General features: G+C 43.5%; 1 protein-coding gene across 1 annotated transcript in view; it reads left to right on the top strand.

The window, feature by feature from the left end:
• The window catches only part of LOC120054602 (kinesin-like protein KIF14), a 44,599-nt gene that overhangs the window by 8,525 nt on the left and 15,977 nt on the right, over positions 1 to 20,097 (top strand). The window contains exons 14-24 of the mRNA XM_039002073.1: positions 330 to 514; positions 1,382 to 1,484; positions 1,612 to 1,769; positions 1,941 to 2,088; positions 2,760 to 3,051; positions 3,516 to 3,609; positions 3,881 to 4,022; positions 4,376 to 4,482; positions 7,146 to 7,249; positions 9,085 to 9,315; positions 17,955 to 18,142. Coding sequence (XP_038858001.1) covers positions 330 to 514; positions 1,382 to 1,484; positions 1,612 to 1,769; positions 1,941 to 2,088; positions 2,760 to 3,051; positions 3,516 to 3,609; positions 3,881 to 4,022; positions 4,376 to 4,482; positions 7,146 to 7,249; positions 9,085 to 9,315; positions 17,955 to 18,142 — 1,752 coding nt within the window. The remainder of the gene's footprint in view (positions 1 to 329; positions 515 to 1,381; positions 1,485 to 1,611; positions 1,770 to 1,940; positions 2,089 to 2,759; positions 3,052 to 3,515; positions 3,610 to 3,880; positions 4,023 to 4,375; positions 4,483 to 7,145; positions 7,250 to 9,084; positions 9,316 to 17,954; positions 18,143 to 20,097) is intronic.

Genomic DNA, 20,097 nt, shown 5'->3' with positions numbered 1-20,097 from the left:
TTCATGTTTTTATTTCAGCAGATGACTTCTTGTGGCTTTTTTGTGTACTTCAGATTATCACAGGTGTCTGTAATTATGTCTGGCCCTCTGTGGCCTTATCACATGTAAAGTAATCAAATAATAATGAAAAGGCTGTTATCCTAGATATAAACCAACTTAGTGAATACCATTGGTGTTTAATATGAGGGTTTCAGCAAGAAATATCCTTAAAATATCTTTAACACGTTTTATTAAAAAAATTGTCTATCGAAAAAATATTAGTTGTACATTTTTTCAAAGTCAATTCCTTCCTATATTTGTCTGCTTCCCTCTCCCTGTCTCCCTCTCAGAAAGCAGGCATCACGTTTAAGGTGGACAACCGGCTGCCCAACCTGGTAAACCTGAACGAGGACCCGCAGCTGTCGGAGATGCTGTTATACATGATTAAGGAGGGACAGACCAAGGTCGGCCAGCACAAGTCAGAGTCCACCCACGACATCCAGCTGTCTGGGGCCCTTATCGCAGACCACCACTGGTGAGGAGAACTGACCCACCTCTTCTTTGGTTTTAAGTAGCGTCTTTTAAAAAGGGGAAGCACCATTTTAAATAAAAAAAATTAATCGCCTTTATTTAACCAGGTAGGCCAGTTGAGAACAAGTTCTCATTTACAACTGCGACCTGGCCAAGATAAAGCAAAGCAGTGCGACAAAAACAACAACACAGAGTTACACATGGGATAAACAAACATAGTCAATAACACAATAGAAAAATCTGTATACAGTGTGTGCAAATGAAGTAAGGAGGTAAGGCAATAAATAGGCCAATAGTGGCGAAGTAATTACAATTTAGCAATTTAAACTGGAGTGATAGATGTGCAGATGAGGATGTGCAAGTAGAAATACTGATGTGCAAAAGAGCAGAAAAACAAATATGGGGATGAGGTAGGTAGTTGGTTGGATGGGCTGGAAGGAAAGTTGGCCAAAGGGAGTTTTGGCTTTGGGGATGACCAGTGAAATATTTAATTATTTTTATTTCACCTTTTATTTAACCAGGTAGGCCAGTTGAGAACAAGTTCTCATTTACAACTGCGACCTGGCCAAGATAAAGCAAAGCACTGCGACAAAAACAACAGAGTTACACACAGCCTCGTTTAGCCTACTAATGAGTCCTGTCTGTCACTTGCTTATATTTTAATGTTTGTTTGACATGAAACAACTTTATTCCAGTGTCATTTTGTCGTCGTTCTTGACCTGTCGGTCCTTCCGTCTGTCCGTAGATTTTTTTTTTTTCTTCTTCTCCAGGTTATTTAATAGGAAACACCTATTCCAGTGTCCTTTTGTTGTCATTCTTGTATGGTTTCAGTTGCGTTATGGCTAGAATTGACTAAACTGTGCCTTTCCAGTGTCATTTCCAATGTGAATGGTGAAATCAGCATCATCCCCATGGAAAACGCCAAGACCTTTGTCAACGGGAACCTGGTATCTGAGACCACTGTCCTGCATCATGTACGTATTGTGTACACACACACAATGAATAATAAAAAGCACAAGGCACAATATTAGAAACCTGACTGTGAGCTCAATCATGAATCACTCACGTTTATTTTATTTTATATATCTCTGTGGTTTCTAGGGTGACAGGGTGATCCTGGGCGGGGACCATTACTTCCGCTTCAACCACCCGGCAGAGGTGCAGTCTGGGAAACGCGTGTCATGCTGGACGGGCGACGGCGATGGCCATAAGGACTTTGAGTTTGCCAAAAATGAGCTGCTCTCCGCGCAAAGAGCACAGTGAGTTGACCCCAAGATTCAGAAACGATTGCGATAGGATTCCTGTCACACGTCAATGTGAATAACTGAAAGTCCCATGGGTACTGGGTGAAAATATTTTTAGATGATGCAATACTGCACTTGTTCGAAAACTTGTTAATGCAACTAGGCGGCCATTTTGTTTCTATCTAGACTGGAAGAGGAGATCGAGGAGGCCAGGCTGAAGGCCAAAGAGGAGATGATGCAGGGGATCCAGGTGGCCAAAGAGATGGCCCAGAAGGAGCTGTCGGACCAGAAGACTCAGTATGAGAACAGGATCAAAGCCCTGGAGAGAGAACTGGTACGCCAACCATGGCTTTACGGACATGTAGGACTAATGTGTGAATGATAACGCTGACAAATCTCGGCCACTGCCTTCATGTTCACATAAGACCTTATGTAAAGTACCATGGTGTCTTCACTGTCTTGTATAAAGTGAGTGATTTGGTGTAACGGTGTAATGTCAGGGCTACTGAATTGACCAATGACCAGCTAAATCAGACGCACCACATTTTTAAGTGTTGGCTACTTATTCGGCATAGTCACTCGGTGTAACATTTTGTAGTCATAGGGATACCACGGCAGGGTTTTTTCTGCATAGAAAAGTAAAAAAAAGTGTCTGGATCCTTCTATAATCCTTTTATGCTGTTTGAAAATACAATCTGCACAGGTTTCAGCTTTCTGTTGTGACATCACCATGCGGTAAATTGGTTAATAGACCATTAACTTTTTCAACGAATAACAGCTAGTTTTCAGTTTTCCCCACTCAGACCACTCCCAGACAGCCCTAGCAAAATTCTTGCTTGAGAAATAGTTTTTTGCTAAAAAGCTATTTTTGCCCTCTTTTTTCATGGAAATCTATTACAGTAATGTACTTAATTGTTACACAGAAATGATTTGATATATAAAAACGACTGCATTGGGCCTTTTAAGACCTTTTACTCATTGACAATGGTGCTTTCCTTCCCCCAGGAGGAGGAGAGCGAAAGGAAGCGGTGTCAAGAGATGGACCAGCAGCGGGTGGTCTCCAAGATGGAGGAGCTGCAGTTTGCCAAGGTGGAGCTGGAGCAGGAAGTGGACACGCACAAGACACGTCTCCGCCTCCACATGGAGGCCCAGGCCACACGGCAGGCCATGGCCGATCACGGTGTCCGACAGGCCAAGGTGGTGGAGGCCCTCGAGGCAGAGAAGAGGAAGATCGGCAAAGATCTTGAGGAGATGCAAAGGAAAGTGGCGCAGAAAGGAAGCCAGACTCTGAAAAACGGTAAACCATTGTTGGGAATTTTCATCTTCTGAGTTGTATTCACGAGGAAACGGACCGAAACTAGGATGGACTACCTGAACAATTGAAAAACTTAAATTTTCGTTGCAACAATGTGCACAAATGATTACAAACCAGGTGTGAAGTGTATGAATCAGAGATGAGATCGGACAACAATGTAAATACAGTAATAGGAAAGGTTTAACTAATAGCTAGCGCTGTGTTGTAAAGATAAGTGTCGTTTCCATTACGTCACAGCATGGTTCTAGTGTTGTAGCTATTTACAGTTCTGATGACCTGGCCTGTATTCATTAGTCCACACCATAGCAAACTGTAGAAAAACTTTTTGCAAAGGAAACGAGAGTTTCTATTGGACAAACTCGGGTACATCCCTCCCAGTTTGGTTCTGTTTGCTTTCGTTTTGTCCCTAGAAAATACACTAATGCTCTGTGGTCTGTTGTCTTAAGTCCCTCCACAGTGGGACGCCATGAAGTTGTCTCTGATGATCGAGGAATCCAACAAGATCAGTGGCAAACTCATGAAGAACACCGTTTTCAGCAGGTACAAGTGGAGAGAATCAAAATCTTTAGATTCCATTTTATATGAAATAGTCCTTTGTTTTGCTGCATATTGAGATCTTACTGTAGATCCATCTTATCAGGAAATGATCTCCCACTTGTTTTATTTAATTTATTTCACCTTTTATTTGGGCAGGGTGGGATCTCATTGAGTCCAAGGTCTCTTTCGTAAGAAAGCCCCGCATTATATATCATCCCTTGTCATCACTTTCTCTTCCTTTTTAGATTAATCTCAATCTTCACTTTGTTTTTAGACACGAGGGGTCTTGGAAGGAGGGCAGAGGGGGAAAGGGAGAGCTGCAGGTCCAGGTGCAGAACACCAAACTGGGCATCTCCACCTTCTGGACTCTGGAGAAATTCCAGAGCAACCTGGCCGCCATGAGGGAACTCGACCAGGTCAGTAACATTTGAGTTATTCCTTGCTACTAATGCATATGTTGTCCATCTGAATTTAAAGAGCTGTGTTTGGTGCATTTTTTTGTTGAAATGTGGATGCTCTCTGGTTAATCTAGTTGGTAGTTATCATACCACGATCAGGTCGATTTAGACTGCATTCTCCCACCCTGTCTGTCTCGCACTCAACCAGTGGAACAGTCAGTCCGTCCTTTGTGGATTTTGCCCGGTGCACACCTAATTTACCAAACGCTTGTTTACGCATGAGGGGCATCCTCCGTTCCTGTAATTTCTCATTTAAGCTGAATAAATGAGACTGGGGTTAAACTGAGCAGTCATTTATTCTCCTTCCCCAGGGGGACAGCAGCGCCTGTAAAGATGACGATGTGTTTTACGACCCCAATGATGAGTGGGAGCAAGATATATCGGCTTCCTCAACCGCCTCCTCCTTCTCGCGCAGAAGGTAATTTCTAATGTGCATCCCAAATGGCACCCTATTCTCTATATACAGTGGGGAGAACAAGTATTTGATACACTGCTGATTTTGCAGGTTTTCCTACTTACAAAGCATGTAGAGGTCTGTAATTTTTATCATAGGTACAATTCAACTGTGAGAGACGGAATCTAAAACAAAAATCCAGAAAATGACATTGTATGATTTTTAAGTAATTCATTTGCATTTTATTGCATGACATAAGTATTTGATACATCAGAAAAGCAGAACTTAATATTTGGTACAGAAACCTTTGTTTGCAATTACAGAGATCATACGTTTCCTGTAGTTCTTGACCAGGTTTGCACACAATGCAGCACTGCACATACAGACCTTCTCCAGATCCTTCAGGTTTCGGGGCTGTCGCTGGGCAATACGGACTTTCAGCTCCCTCCAAAGATTTTCTATTGGGATCAGGTCTGGAGACTGGCTAGGCCACTCCAGGACCTTGAGATGCTTCTTACGGAGCCACTCCTTAGTTGCCCTGGCTGTGTGTTTTGGGTCGTTGTCATGCTGGAAGACCCAGCCACGACCCATCTTCAATGCTCTTACTGAGGGAAGGAGGTTGTTGGCCAAGATCTCGCGATACATGGCCCCATCCATCCTCCCCTCAATACGGTGCAGTCGTCCTGTCCCCTTTGCAGAAAAGCATCCCCAAATAATGATGTTTCCACCTCCATGCCTCACGGTTGGGATGGTGTTATTGGGGTTGTACTCATCCTTCTTCTTCCTCCAAACACGGCGAGTGGAGTTTAGACCAAAAAGCTCTATTTTTGTCTCATCAGACCACATGACCTTCTCCCATTCCTCCTCTGGATCATCCAGATGGTCATTGGCAAACTTCAGACGGGCCTGGACATGCGCTGGCTTGAGCAGGGGGACCTTGCGTGCGCTGCAGGATTTTAATCCATGACGGCGTAGTGTGTTACTAATGGTTTTCTTTGAGACTGTGGTCCCAGCTCTCTTCAGGTCATTGACCAGGTCCTGCCGTGTAGTTCTGGGCTGATCCCTCACCTTCCTCATGATCATTGATGCCCCACGAGGTGAGATCTTGCATGGAGCCCCAGACCGAGGGTGATTGACCGTCATCTTGAACTTCTTCCATTTTCTAATAATTGCGGCAACAGTTGTTGCCTTCTCACCAAGCTGCTTGCCTATTGTCCTGTAGCCCATCCCAGCCTTGTGCAGGTCTACAATTTAACCCTGATGTCCTTACACAGCTCTCTGGTCTTGGCCATTGTGGAGAGGTTGGAGTCTGTTTGATTGAGTGTGTGGACAGGTGTCTTTTATACAGGTAACGAGTTCAAACAGGTGCAGTTAATACAGGTAATGAGTGGAGAACAGGAGGGCTTCTTAAAGAAAAACTAACAGGTCTGTGAGAGCCGGAATTCTTACTGGTTGGTAGGCGATCAAATACTTATGGCATGCAATAAAATGCAAATTAATTACTTAAAAATCATACAATGTGATTTTCTGGATTTTTGTTTTAGATTCCGTCTCTCACAGTTGAATTGTACCTATGATAAAAATTACCGACCTCTACATGCTTTGTAAGTAGGAAAACCTGCAAAATCGGCAGTGTGTCAAATACTCCCCACTGTAGTACACTACTGTTGACCAGGCCCTATGGGGCTGTGGTCAACAATAGTGCACTGTGTACAGAATAGGGTGCCATTTTGGGACACAAACCTAGTCTCTACTCTTCATTCTCTCTATCCTCCTCAATTGAACTCAAACACATGCAAAAATGTGTCAGAACTAAGTTGAATATGATGAATGTGGAAAACCGTGTTTTTGAGCTCACTTGAGAGTGAACATAGAAAACTATCATTCGTTGAACATATGGAACATGTTGGGTATTTTTTTTTCTTCTACGGCGCTCGTATTGATATTTCCACTCTGTTGATTTACTACTTGGCACATCCTGGAAGTCAATGTGTCATTTTTCTTCACCTCAGTGTGAAATAACCACACAGAAACATTTCCCAAATTTTCCCCCTCATGGCAACTTTTTTCCCCACGCTATTTTTCTTGTTGGCTATGTTTATGGGCCTGGTGGTGCCTGCGGTGAAGGAGAGGAGGCCAAAGGAAACATGGAAACCATCTCGGTCTCTCTCGCTACTCACTCTCACCTGAATCGTCTGGAGTCTACCCTGAACCCACTAGCAGCCACAGCTAGTGCCCTGTTTATCTCTGTCGGTCTGGCTGTGTGTGTCTCTGTCTCCCGTAGCCCTGCTTTTCCCGACGTGTTCACTCCCTGTCATGGATTTTAAAAGCTTTGGATTTTCTGTAAGCCTTAGATGGAGGGAGTTCACCATTGACGGGAGTGTACAAGTGTGGGAAATCGGGACGCTGCCTGAGAGAACACTCACATTCTGCCGACAATGTTTGGCTCTCAATTATTGGAAATGGCCTCTCTTCTCCTCTGCTCCTGTCTCCTCTCCTTCATCTGCACTGATATGATAACATAGGATAGGTGAATGAAATGTAGCTGGTGCGCGGTGCCTATCAGACATGAATTTGCTTTCACATCAGTGGAAGTTGATGAGGCAATGCTGTTTTAGACTGTTGTGATCCATTCCAAGACACATTAGTAATGTGTGTTTTTTGTTGTTTGTTCCCCATCATTATAGGAGCAGAAGCCTGTTGAAGAGCAGGAGGATTTCAGGGCGTCTCTACGAAATCCGAGTGCACCCTATTCAAAGCCTTCTTAACAGTAACACCTCACAGTCCTCTGGTATGTGTGTTGTGTTGTGCGGTCCTGTGTGTGTGTGTGTAAGACACTGAAGAACTTTTAGTTTCTTTGCCAGGCTACTGCATATAGAAATGAAAGAATGGTATAACATTAGGTGTAAAAAAAATACAGTGCCATGCAAAAGTTTATCCCCCTTGGCGTTTTTCCTATTTTGTTGCATTACAACCTGCAATTTAAATGGATTTTATGAAATTGACATACACAAAATAGTCCAAATTGGTGAAGTGAAATGAAAAAAATAACTTGTTTAAAAAAATTCTAAAATATAATAAACGGAAAAGTGGTGCGTGCATATGTATTCACCCTTTGCTATGAAGCCCCTAAATAAGAACTGGTGCAACCAATTACCTTCAGAAGTCACATAATTTGTTAAATTGCACACAGGTGGACTTTATTTAAGTGTCACATGATCTCAGTATATATACACCTGTTCTGAAAGGCCCCAGTCTGCAACACCACTAAGCAAGGGCTACCAGCAAGCAAGGGGCACCATGAAGATCAAGGACTTCTCCAAACAGGTCAGGGACAAAGTTGTGGAGAAGTACAGATTAGGGTTGGGTTATAAAAAATATCTGAAACTTTGAACATTCCACTGAGCACCATTAAATCAATGCTAAATTTATTTTGAAAGAATATGGCACCACAACAAACCTGCCAAGAGAGGGCCGCCCACCAAAACTCACGGTCCAGGCAAGGAGGGCATTAATTAGAGGCAACAAAGAGACCAAAGATAACCCTGAAGGAGCTGCAAAGCTCCACAGCGGAGATCGGAGTATCTGTCCATAGGACCACTTTAAGCCGTACATTCCACAGAGCTGGGCTTTACAGAAGAGTGTCCAGAAAAAAGCTTTTGCTTAAAGAAAACAATAAGCAAACACGTTTGGTGTTCGCCAAAAGGCATGTGGGAGGCTCCCCAAACATATGGAAGAAGGTACTCTGGTCAGATGAGACTTAAATTGAGCTTTTTGGCCATCAAGGAAAACACTATGTCTGGGGCAAATCCAACACCTCTCATCACCCCGAGAACACCATCCTCACCGTGAAGTATGGTGGTGGCAGCATCATGCTGTGGGGATGTTTTTCATCGTCAGGGACTGGGAAACAGGTCAGATATGAAGGAATGATGGATGGCGCAAAATACAGGGAAATTCTTGAGGGAAACCTATTTGTCTTCCAGAGATTTGAGACTGGGATGGAGATTCACCTTCCAGCAGGACAATGACCCTAAGCATACTGCTAAAGCAACACTCGAGTGGTTTAAGGGGAAACATTTAAATGTCTTGGAATGGCCTTGTCAAAGCCCAGACCTCAATCCAATTGAGAATCTGTGGTATGACTTAAAGATTGCTGTACACCAGCGGAACCCATCCAACTTGAAGGAGCTGGAGCAGTTTTGCCTTGAAGAATGGGCAAAAATCCCAGTGGCTAGATGTGCCAAGCTTATAGAGACATACCCCAAGAGACTTGCAGCTGTAATTGCTGCAAAAGGTGGCTCTACAAAGTATTGACTTTGGGGGAGTGAATAGTTATGCACGCTCAAGTTTTCATTTTTTTTTGTCTTATTTCTTGTTTGTTTCACAATAAAACATATTTTGCATCTTCAAAGTGGTAGGCATGTTGTGTAAATCAAATGATACAAACCCCCAAATATCGATTTTAATTCCAGGTTGTAAGGCAACAAAATAGGAAAAATGCCAAGGGGGTTGAATACTTTCGCAAGCCACTGTAGGCCTACAGTTCTAGCTCTCGTAGTCCACGTGGAGTTTCCTTCATATTTCACGTAATTATTTTGGCCAACTTGTCTGTCTCTGTTCCAGGTCTGATGGGTGTGGCCAAACCGCCCTCGCTGCACCCCAGCCCATTAGATTCCACCCTGCCGGGGATCTGCAAACATTTGATTGGCCAGATGGTGGGCCAGCTGCGCTGGTGTCACAGCTACGAGGAGAGCATGGCAGACAGGCTGAGCTCTGACCTCTACTGTGTGTACACAGCCGTGACGACCATCTCCGGCCTGTACGATGGCCTGGACGATGACTGTCAGGAGAGTGGTAAGTCTGCATCTCAAAATTCACAATGTTCCATGCTTCAGTGTTCCATGGCTCAGTAGGTTATGTGCTTGCAAAACCAGGGGCCGGTTGCACCATGTGATTGTAAGTGGGTTGTACATCTATGTCCAATGTAAAATGTGCTCTACGCTGGACCTAAAAATTATACCTGTTGCCCCACCTGGGCGTAAACCTTAATACAAGCTACGCCTAGGCGTAGATTCTACACCTAGTAGGGAGCAGGCGTGTGGTGTTAAATTGGAATCTTCATCATGATATGCACAGAAAATAATAGCAATCTATATTTTCGAAAGGATGCAAGTCTCGTGTTCATATTTCACAAACTCCGTGGGCTTTTTGAGTTGCCTAAGCACGAGTCATTAGCAAAATAATAATACACTTGATTTATGCTACATTATAGCATGCCGAATGTCTCTGATCAGATATTAGCAAACTAATAGAGGAGCTGCCTCCTCCACTTATTTGCCCAGCCAGAGATCAAATAACCAGACAGAGATTCGGTGAATCAAAATTACTTTGATTAAAAGACAAGGGCTTTTAGTCGGGGATATAGCCTGGGCTACTATGTGAATGACGAGAGAAATTATCACACCTTATACGCTAGTGTAGGCTATAACATTCTTGCAAAATGTTCTGATAACACTGTTAGACGAACGAACTAGACGAGTCCCCAGGCTTGTTTCAAAGCAGCGCTATAACGCTGTCCCAATCATAGCGGTGCTGAAATTATAGTTGACCACACACGGCTATTGCTTTAGTAGAATGGCGCCGGAGAGGATGGCTGTTTTATGTGCTCCTAACCAACTGTGCCATTTTGTTAGTTTTTTGCATTGTTTGTAACTTATTTTGTACATAATGTTGCTGCTACCGTCTCTTATGACCGAAAAGAGCTTCTGGACATCAGAACAGCGATTACTCACCTCAAACTGGAAGAAGATTTTTCCTTTAACGAGTCCGATGCGAAGGATATACTGCTTTCTCATGAACAGGCCCAAGTCCCTGTGATTTTGTGTGAAGAAAAGGGGTCGGGGGTCGGGCTGCCTTCTGAGAATTCGTAGGCAAGTGAGTAAACCCGCACTGCCATCCTTTCTATTGGCCAACGTGCAATCATTGGAAAATAAAATTGATGACCTACGATCAAGATTATCCTACCGACGGGACATTAAAAACTGTAATATCTTATGTTTCACTGAGTCGGCGCAGAGAAAATGGAGCTGGCGGGATTTTCCATGCACCGGCAGGACAGAGAAACTACGTCTGGTAAGACAAGGGGTGGGGGTGTGTCTACTTGTCAATAACAGCTGGTGCGCGATGTTTAATATTAAAGAAGTCTCGAGTACCTTATGATAAGCTGTAGACCACACTATCTACCAAGAGTTCTCATCTATATTATTCGTAGCCATCTATTTACCACCACAAACCGATGCTGGCACTAAGACCGCACTCAACCAACTGTATAAGGCCATAAGCAAACAAGACAATGCTCATCCAGAAGCGGTGCTCCTAGTGGCCGTGGACTTTAATGCAGGCAAACAAATCAGAGGAACCAGAGGGGGGAAAAAACTCTAGACCACCTTTACTCCACACACAGAGATGCATACAAGCTCTACCCCGCCCTCCATTTGGCAAGTCTTACCATAATTCTATCCTCCTGATTCCTGCTTACAAGCAAAAACTAAACCAGGAGTACCAGTGACTCCGTCAATACGGAAGTGGTCAGATGACGTGGATGCTACGCTACAGGACTGGTTTCCTAGCACAGACTGGAATATGTTCCGGAATTCATCCAATGGCATTGAGGAGTATACCACCTCAGTCATCGGCTTCATCTATAAGTGCATCGACGACGTCGTCCCCTCAGTGACCGTACCAGAAGCCATGGAGTACAGGCAACATCCGCATCGAGCTAAAGGCTAGAGCTGCCGCTTTCAAGGAGCGGGACACTAATCCGGACACTTATAAGAAATCCCGCTATGCACTCAGAAAAACCATCAAACAAGCAAAGCGTCAATACAGGATTAAGAATCCTACTACACCGGCTTTGACACTCCACGGATGTGTCAGGGCTTGAAAACTATTATGTACTACAAAGGGAATCCCAGACACGAGCTGCCCAGTGACGCGAGCCTACCAGACAAGCTAAATGCTCCCTTCGAGGCAAGCATCACTGAAGCATGCATGAGAGCACCAGCTGTTCTGGATGACTGTGTGATAATGCTCTCGGTAGCTGATGTGAGCAAGACCTTTATATTTACAAAGCCTCTGGGCCAGATGGATTACCAGAACATGTACTCAAAGCATGCGCGGACTAACTGGCAAGTGTCTTCACTGACATTTTCAAACCCTGCCCTAGACCCACTCCAATTTGTATATCGCCCCAACAGATCCACAGATGATGCAATCTTAATCGCACTCCAAACTGCCCTTTCCCACCTGGACAAAGGGAACACCTATGTGACAATGCTGCTCATTGACTACAGCTGAGCGTTCAAAACCATAGTGCGCACAAAGCTCATCAGTAAGCTAAGGACCCTGGGACTAAACACCTCCCTCTGAAACTGGATCCTGGACTTCCAGGAGCTGATCGTAGACTACAGAAAAAGGCGGGACGAACAGGCCCCCATTTAACATCGACTGGGTTGTAGTGGAGCGGGTCGAGTGTTTCAAGTTTCTTGATGTCCACATCACCAACAAATTATTATGGTCCAAACACATCAAGACAGTCGTTAAGAGGGCACGACAACACCTTTCCCCCCTCAGGAGACTGAAAATGAGTCATGGGTCCCCAGATCCTCAAGTTCTCAAAAGGTTTTACAGCTGCACCATCGAGAGCATCCTGACTGGTTGCATCACTGCCTGGTATGGCAACTGCGCGGCATCTGACCATAAGGTGCTACAGAGGGTAGTGCGAATTGCCCAGTACATCACTGGGGCCAAGCTTCCTGCCATCCAGGACCTATATAATAGGCAGTGTCAGAGGAAAGCCCAAAAAATTGTCAGACTCCAGTCACCCATGTCTCAGACTGTTTTCTCTGCTACCGCACGGCAAGCGGTACCGGAGCACCAAGTCTAGGACCAAAAGGCTCCTCAACAGCTTCTACCCCCAAGTCATAAGACTGCTGAACACTTGCTGAACATCAAATGGCCACCGGACTATTTACATTGACCTCCCCCATTTGTTTTGTACACTGCTGCTACTCGCTGTTTATTATCTATGCATAGTTACTTCACCCCTGTGGACTAACCTGTACCCCCGCACATTGACTCTACCGGTACCCCCTGGATATAGCCTTGTTATTTTATTGTTATTTTTTCTAATTTTTTACTTTAGTTTATTTGGTAAATATTTTAACTCTTTCTTCCAACAGCACTGTTGGTTAAGGGCTTGTAAGTAAGCGTTTCACGGTAAGGTTGTATACACTTGTTGTATTCGGCTCGTGACAAATAGTTTGATTTGAAAGTATTTAAAACGATTGGATAACTAAGAGTTTCATTAAGCAACAATATGATAAATTACTTCATTTGCGTACTTTATTCCAATATTTTGGTCATTTCATTTCCACAGTAATTATTGATTGATCCATCCAGTTGTGGTTAAGAAAACGTGCATGCGTAGTGCTGGGCTTTGCAAAGTGATGGAACATTCCTCGCGAAGTTTGTATGGTAAGAATGGTAACACCCTAGTAACGGGCGCTGCCTAGCAACCATCATTATGAAGCATCAAATCTCATGAACGCGCATTGCTTACGCCGGACTTAGCTATGACTAGTCTTATTTTTGGTTGGTGCAATAGATGTAAATTCTGATCCCAAAGTCGGAAGCGCAACGCCCGACCAAGCATGTAAGACCAACTTTTTTATGCCCAGCTGGTGCAACCGTCCCCAGGGTTTTAGGTTAAAGTATATCTCACTGTCAATGTTGAGAGTACTGTAAGTTTCTCTTCCATTAATCATGAATGTGACCCTGGTCTTATACACCTATAGTAGTCTTTGTCAGTGCTTGGCTCTCCAGAAATTGCAGGTTTAAGCCTTCAGAAATGATTCACACCTCTTGACTTTTCAAAAACATTTTGTTACAAAGTGGGATTAAAATGAATACATTTTTGTCAACGATCTACACAAAATACTCAGTCAAAGTGGAAGAGAAATTATAACATTTGTAAAAAATGTATGAAAAATAAAACTCTTCATTAGATAAGTATTCAAACCCCTGAGTCAATACATGTTAGAATCACCTTTGGCAGCAATTACAGCTGTGAGTCTTTCTGGGTAAGTCTCTAAGAACTTTGCACTCCTGGATTGTACAATATTTGCACGTTATTCTTAAATAAAAATTATTCAAGCAGCATACCACCCTGCATCCCACTACTGGCTTGCTTCTGAAGCTAAGCAGGGTTGCTCCTGGTCAGTCCCTGGATGGGAGACCAGATGCTGCTGGAAGTGGTGGGCCAGTAGGAGGCACCCTTTCCTCTGGTCTAAAAAAAATATCCCAATGCCTCAGGGCAGTGATTGGGGACATTGCCCTGTGTAGGGTGACGTCTTTCGGATTGGACATTAAACGGGTGTCCTGACTCTGATCACTAAAGATCCCATGGCACTTATCGTAAGAGTAGGGATGTTAACCACGGTGTCCTGGCCATCATACCATCATGGCCACCTAATCATCCCCCCTCCTCTCCCCTGTAACTTTTCCCCAGGCCATGGCTGTAAATGAGAATGTGTTCTCAGTCAACTTTCCTGGTAAAATAAGGGTTATTAAAATTAAAAACCTCCGTGGTTGTTGATCATTGCTAGACAGCCATTTTCAAGTCTTGCCATAGATTTTCAAGACGATTTTTAAGTCAACTGTAACTAGGTCACTCGGGACCATTCAATGTCGACTTGTTAAGCAACTCCAGTGTATATTTGGCCTTGTTTTTTTAGGTTATTGTCCTGCTGAAAGGTGAATTGGCCTCCCAGTCTCTGTTGAAAACCTGCTTTTAGTTTGCTTTCCCTCTAGGATTTTTGCGTGTGCTTAGCTCTATTCTGTTTATTTTTATCCTAAAAAAACTCCCTAATACCCATAACATGATGCAGCCACCACGTGGCTTGAAATTATGAAGAGTGGTACTCAGTGATGTGTTGGATTTGCCCCCAAACATAACACTTTGTATTCAAATCAAAGTTTATTTGTCACGTGCACCGAATACAACAGGTGTAGACTTTACAGTGAAATGCTTACTTACAAGCCCTAACCAACAGTTCAATTTTTAATTAAAAAAATATGTATTAGGTAAATAGATAAGTAAAGAAAAATAGTAAAATGCAGCAGTTGCCATACAGTTTCCGTACCAGGCAGTGATGCAACCATTCAGGATGCTCTCGATGTTGCAGTTGTAGAACCTTTTGAGGATCTGAAGACCCATGCCAAATCTTTTCAGTCTCCTGAGGGGGAATAGGTTTTGTGGTGCCCTTTTCACGACTGTCTTGATGTGTTTGGACCATTCTAGTTTGTTGGTGATGAGGACACCAAGGAACTTGAAGCTCTCAGCCTGCTCCACTACAGCCCCGTCGATGAAAATGGGGGCGTGCTCGGTCCACTTTTCCTGTAGTCCACAATCATCTCCTCTGTCTTGATTACGCTGAGGGATAGGTTGTTATTCTGGCACCACCTGGCCAGGTCTCTGACCTCCTTATAGGCTGTCTCGTCGTTGTCGGTGATCAGGCCTACCACTGTTGTCGTCTGCTAACTTAATGATGGTGTTGGAGTCGTGCCTGGCCATGCAGTCGTGGGTGAACAGGGAGTACAGGAGGGGACCGAGCACGCACCCCTGAGGGGCTCCAGTGTTGAGGATCAGCGTGGCAGATGTGTTGCTACTTACTCTCACCACCTGGGGGCGGCCCGTCAGGAAGTCCAGGATCCAGTTGCATTTTGAGGTGTTTAGTCCCAGGATCCTTAGCTTAGTGATGAGCTTTGAGGGTACTATGGTGTTGAACGCTGAGCTGTAGGCAATTAATAGCATTCTCACGTAGGTGTTCCTTTTGTCCAGGTGGGACAAAAAGGTTGCTAGATCGAATCCACGAGCTGTCAAGTTAAGAATCTGTCATTCTGCCCCTGAACAAGGCAGTTAACCCACTGTTCCTAGGCCGTCATTGTTAATAGGAATTTGTTCTTAACTGACTTGCCTAGTTAAAGGTAATAATATTAAAAATAGGACATTTGGAAATAGACTTCTGTTCGTAACTTTATTTTGTCTTAAAGCTTTTATGGTAGGAGGATAGGTTATTGGAGGGATTCTTACTCCTCGCACAGATTATTTATTTTTTAATAATCTTAAACTTGTCATTATATTTTTCTATAGGCTATTGATATTGTTTGTCCTTACTCATTATTAGTCCCCTGGCTTCCTTATGTTTTTGAGCTGTTCAATCTACTTTTGAGATGGAACTGTTAATTATTCTAATTGTTTGATCGGTAGAGAAAGCATGCATAAAACGATGAAAGCCCAAAGTCATATTCATATTGATTGGAGAGACAAGGGAATATAGCTGTTTTTTGTTGTTGTTTTTTTTACCGCTGAACACTATAGTTAGGGAGTGTCAGTTATAAAAATGTATAGGTTTAGGCTATTTTAAGGCCCATGCATCTGACAGAAATCGAGAAACAAAATTTTATGACGGGACATTTTGCGCTGCTTTGGTAGAATTATCTGGTCTTTCTAGCCTACATTCCTCTTGCGTTCTGTAGGCTTATATAATAGGCTATTTATTGAAATGCGCTATAGCAAATAGGAATAGGCAGATTACTTGGAATGTCACTTGTATGCTGCCCTGCCGTCTGCTGCCCAACTCCATTCTTTAGGCTACTACGCGGTGCCAGTCAAGTTCAAATAGGCTAAGCCATCGTCTGTCACATCACAATGTCTTCACCATCGACAATGGCTGTCAAACATCGTCGATAGACGATACTATCGTAATATTTCCCAACCCTAGTCACTATACTCAGTTCAGTCGAGGGCAGGCTAAACTGAATTAACAACAGAGACAAGATGCAAGTATTAACATTTTATTAAAAGAGTTTGGGGAAGGACTTCGTCATTGATCATCAGAGCCAGATTCTAGTATGCAGGTAGCACTATGCGGGGCAGCTGGCATCGAAACCATCCCACTGGGAGAAAAAGGTTCCAATGACGGACCTTCAGCTGCTGGAGGTGGAGGGTCGGCGTTGAAACGTTTGCTGTAAGACGTGAGGGAACAAGAGTAAACCGTCATTTAAATGCATCAAAATATGTATTCCCAATGGTGAGCCGAGAGCACGTTGATTATTGCACCAGTATGCAAATTCAAATCATATGAATTTATAAAGCCCTTTTTACATCAGCAGACATCACAAAGTGCTTATACAGAAACCCAGCCTAAAACCCCAAATGGCAAGCAATGCAGCTGTAGAAGCATAGTGGCTAGAAAAAAGAAAGGCAGGAACCAGCCCTCTTCTGGCTGTGCCGGGTGGAGATTATAAGAGTACATGGTCATTAAGGCCAGATCGTTCTTCATGATGTTCAAATGTTCATAGATGACCAGCAGGGTCAAATAATAATCATGGTGGTTGTAGAGGGTGCTACAGGTCAGTACCTCAGGAGTAAATGACAGTTGGCTTTTCATTGCCAAGCATTCAGAGGTCGAGAGAGAAGCAGTCGAAAACAGCAGGTCCGGGACAAGGTAGCACGTCCGGTGAACAGGTGAGGGTTCCATAGCCGCAAGCAGAACAGTTAACTGGAGCAGCAGCACGACCAGGTGGACTGGGGACAGCCAGGAGTCATCAGGCCAGTGAGTCCTGAGGCATGGTCCTAGGGCTCAAGTCCTCCGGGAGGGGGGGATGGAGAGAGCACACATACTTAGTCACCTAGGACACCAGATATAACAGACTGACCCTAGTCCCCCGGCACATAGACTATTGCAGCGTAGATACTATGCCTATAGGTTATTTAAGCAAGTGTGGTAAAGTTGCATTATTTAGCTGTGCTGATTGGCCATAGGGTAATGGGTGACTGACATTCCGCACATGGCTAATTGATAGTAAAGGAGGAGGAGTGACATGATGCTGTGCTGTTGATGAGAACATTCTAAACATCAGATATAAATTCCTGCTGCGTCCATAGAAGAGGTTTGCCTGGCTACACAACCACATTGCTATGGCCAAACACCACGCCCACGATGAGTCTGGATATGATCGCCTCACAACGACTTCTCGAATGCGAACACATTCAAACCGTTCTGATTGGTTACACAAACCGATGGGTTGGGCCAGAGCCTTACTATGAAGCAGGTTCATAGTAAAGGACTCTGTTTTTCTTTTTTGCCATGGAATATTGACTACCAAGTATCTTGGTAGTATTTTGATACTGATATTGTGAAGAACGTACCCTTTTGCCTTCTACTTGAAAATAATTAACTTTTAAACGTATAACCAGCGTTTATTCACTAGGAACCAAACGGGAAGAATCAGGGAACGACCCATCTAAATTCGTCCAATAAACTCTTGTTTTTGGTGCAAAAAGTTTTGCTAAGTTGTACACCGCATGACATTTTGAAAATACTAAATTGACCTGTTGTAATGTATTCCTTATTCTGTCTCTGTCCCAGTGTTTGTGTTAGAGGCTGAGGCTCCGACACAGCTGGTGAAGGCCACCTCGGCCATCGAGAGAGCCGTGTTTATCACCATGCAGTGGGTGGCCAGCGTCAAGCCCAGAGCCGGACCCCTCTACACCGTCGCAGAGGAGCTCAAGACCCAAGTCAAGAGAATGGGTGGTTACTTTCAGCTTCTCATCCAGGTAGACATTTCCGTCAGCACTTTTAAATTAAATACATCAGACAATAGAATTAACAATGTATCGGACGAGGACTGTCTTGAAAAAGAGATGTTATCTTTATGAAACTGACCTGGAGAAATATAGGTTGGCTAAAGTATTACATTCCAAAAGGTACACAAAGGACACATCGGAGCATTGAAACTATTGAACACGGTATATTCAAAACAGTAGCCGCTGTATGTGAATGTACAACATCCAGATAGACCTATGCACCAAAAACATTCAATCACACCTACAGTGCATTCGGAAAGTACTCAGACCCCTTTACATTTGATTACTTTACAGCATTATTCTAAAATGGGTTAAATCATTTTACCCCATAATGACAAAGTAAAAACAGGTTTTGTAGAATTTTTTGCAAATGTATTAAAATAAAACTGAAATATTACATTTACATAAGTATTCAGATCGTTTACTCGGTACTTTGTTGAAGCACCTTTGGCAGCGATTACAGCCTCGAGTCTTCTTTGGTATAACGCTTGGCAACTTTATTTGGGGAGTTTCTCTTGTTCTTCTCTGCAGATCCTCTCAAGCTCTCTCAGGTTGGATTGGGAGCATCGATGCACAGCTATTTTCAGGTCTCTCCAGAGATTTTCGATCGGGTTCAAGTCCTGGCTCTGGCTGGGCCACTCAAGGACATTCAGAGACTTGTCCCGAAGCCACTCCTGCGTTGTCTTGGCTGTGTGCTTAAGGTCGTTGTCCAGTCTGAGGTCCTGAGCAGATTTTCATCAAGAATCTCTTTGTACTTTGCTCTGTTCAACTTTCCCTCGATCCTGACTAGTCTCCCTGCCACTGAAAACATCCTCATACCATGATGCTGCCAACACCATGCTTCACTGTAGGGATGGTGCCAGGTTTCCTCCAGATGTGACGCTTGGCATTCAGGCCAAACAGTTCAATCTTGGTTTCATCAGACCAGAGAATCTTGTTCCTCATGGTCTGAGAGTCTTTAGGTGCCTTTTGGCAAACTCCAAGTGGAGTTGGTTTTTGCTCTGACATGCACTATCAACTGTGGGACTTTGTATAGACAGCTTTGTGCCTTTCCAAATCATGTCCAATCAATTGATTTTACCACAGGTGGATTCCAATCAAGTTGTAGAAACATCTCAAGGATGATCAATGGAAACAGGATCCACTTGCTACAATTTCTTAAAACCTGTCTTTGCTTTGTCATTATGGGGTTTTGTGTGTAGATTGAGGGGGAAAAAATCTATATTTAATCAATTGTAGAATAAAGCTGTAACAGAATGTGGGAAAGGGATCTGAATATTTTCTGAAGGCACTGTATGTACAGTACACATACATTGTTGACTAGTTTACTGCAAGTAATGTCATAGCGAATTACAGTAAAGATATTCTAGAAATATCAGTTTTTATCCCAATTAAACTGAAAAGACACAAACGCTGCAAAAGGAAAATCTTTTTCAATCGAGTTGGGTTGACACCTCACTGGCTCATCAAAATTCACCTCACTGATTGACGGGGGTTTTAGCTTTGAGCTGTTTTGACTCCTCGTATGGAAATCAACCTTCAGCCTCAAGTCCAACATGAATGAATGTATATTATACAGTGCCTAATGAAAGTCTACACATGCCTTGCATGGTCTTTACATTTTGCTGCCTTAAAACTATGTTTTAAGGAATGCTACCGATGTACACAACCTACTCCAGCGTTGCACAAGTCTTAGGGCAACATATAATATCCATTGATTGTGTAAATATCGCTCAAGGTCAGTACATTTGGTAGGGAGTCATTGATGGAGAACAATATTCAAACCGTGTCTCTGATTTTCAAGCAGGTTTAAGTCAGGATTGAGACTGGACCTTTCAGGAACACTCAAAACATATTGGAAAGCCATTCTGGTGTGTCTTTGACATACACATGTGTGTAATTGTCCCGCTGAAAAATAACTATCC

Source organism: Salvelinus namaycush, chromosome 10 (assembly GCF_016432855.1).
Source record: "Salvelinus namaycush isolate Seneca chromosome 10, SaNama_1.0, whole genome shotgun sequence".
NCBI classification, from domain to species: domain Eukaryota; kingdom Metazoa; phylum Chordata; class Actinopteri; order Salmoniformes; family Salmonidae; genus Salvelinus; species Salvelinus namaycush.
The sequence above is the reverse complement of the archived record's forward strand: the minus strand, read 5'-3'. Positions and strand labels throughout refer to the sequence as shown.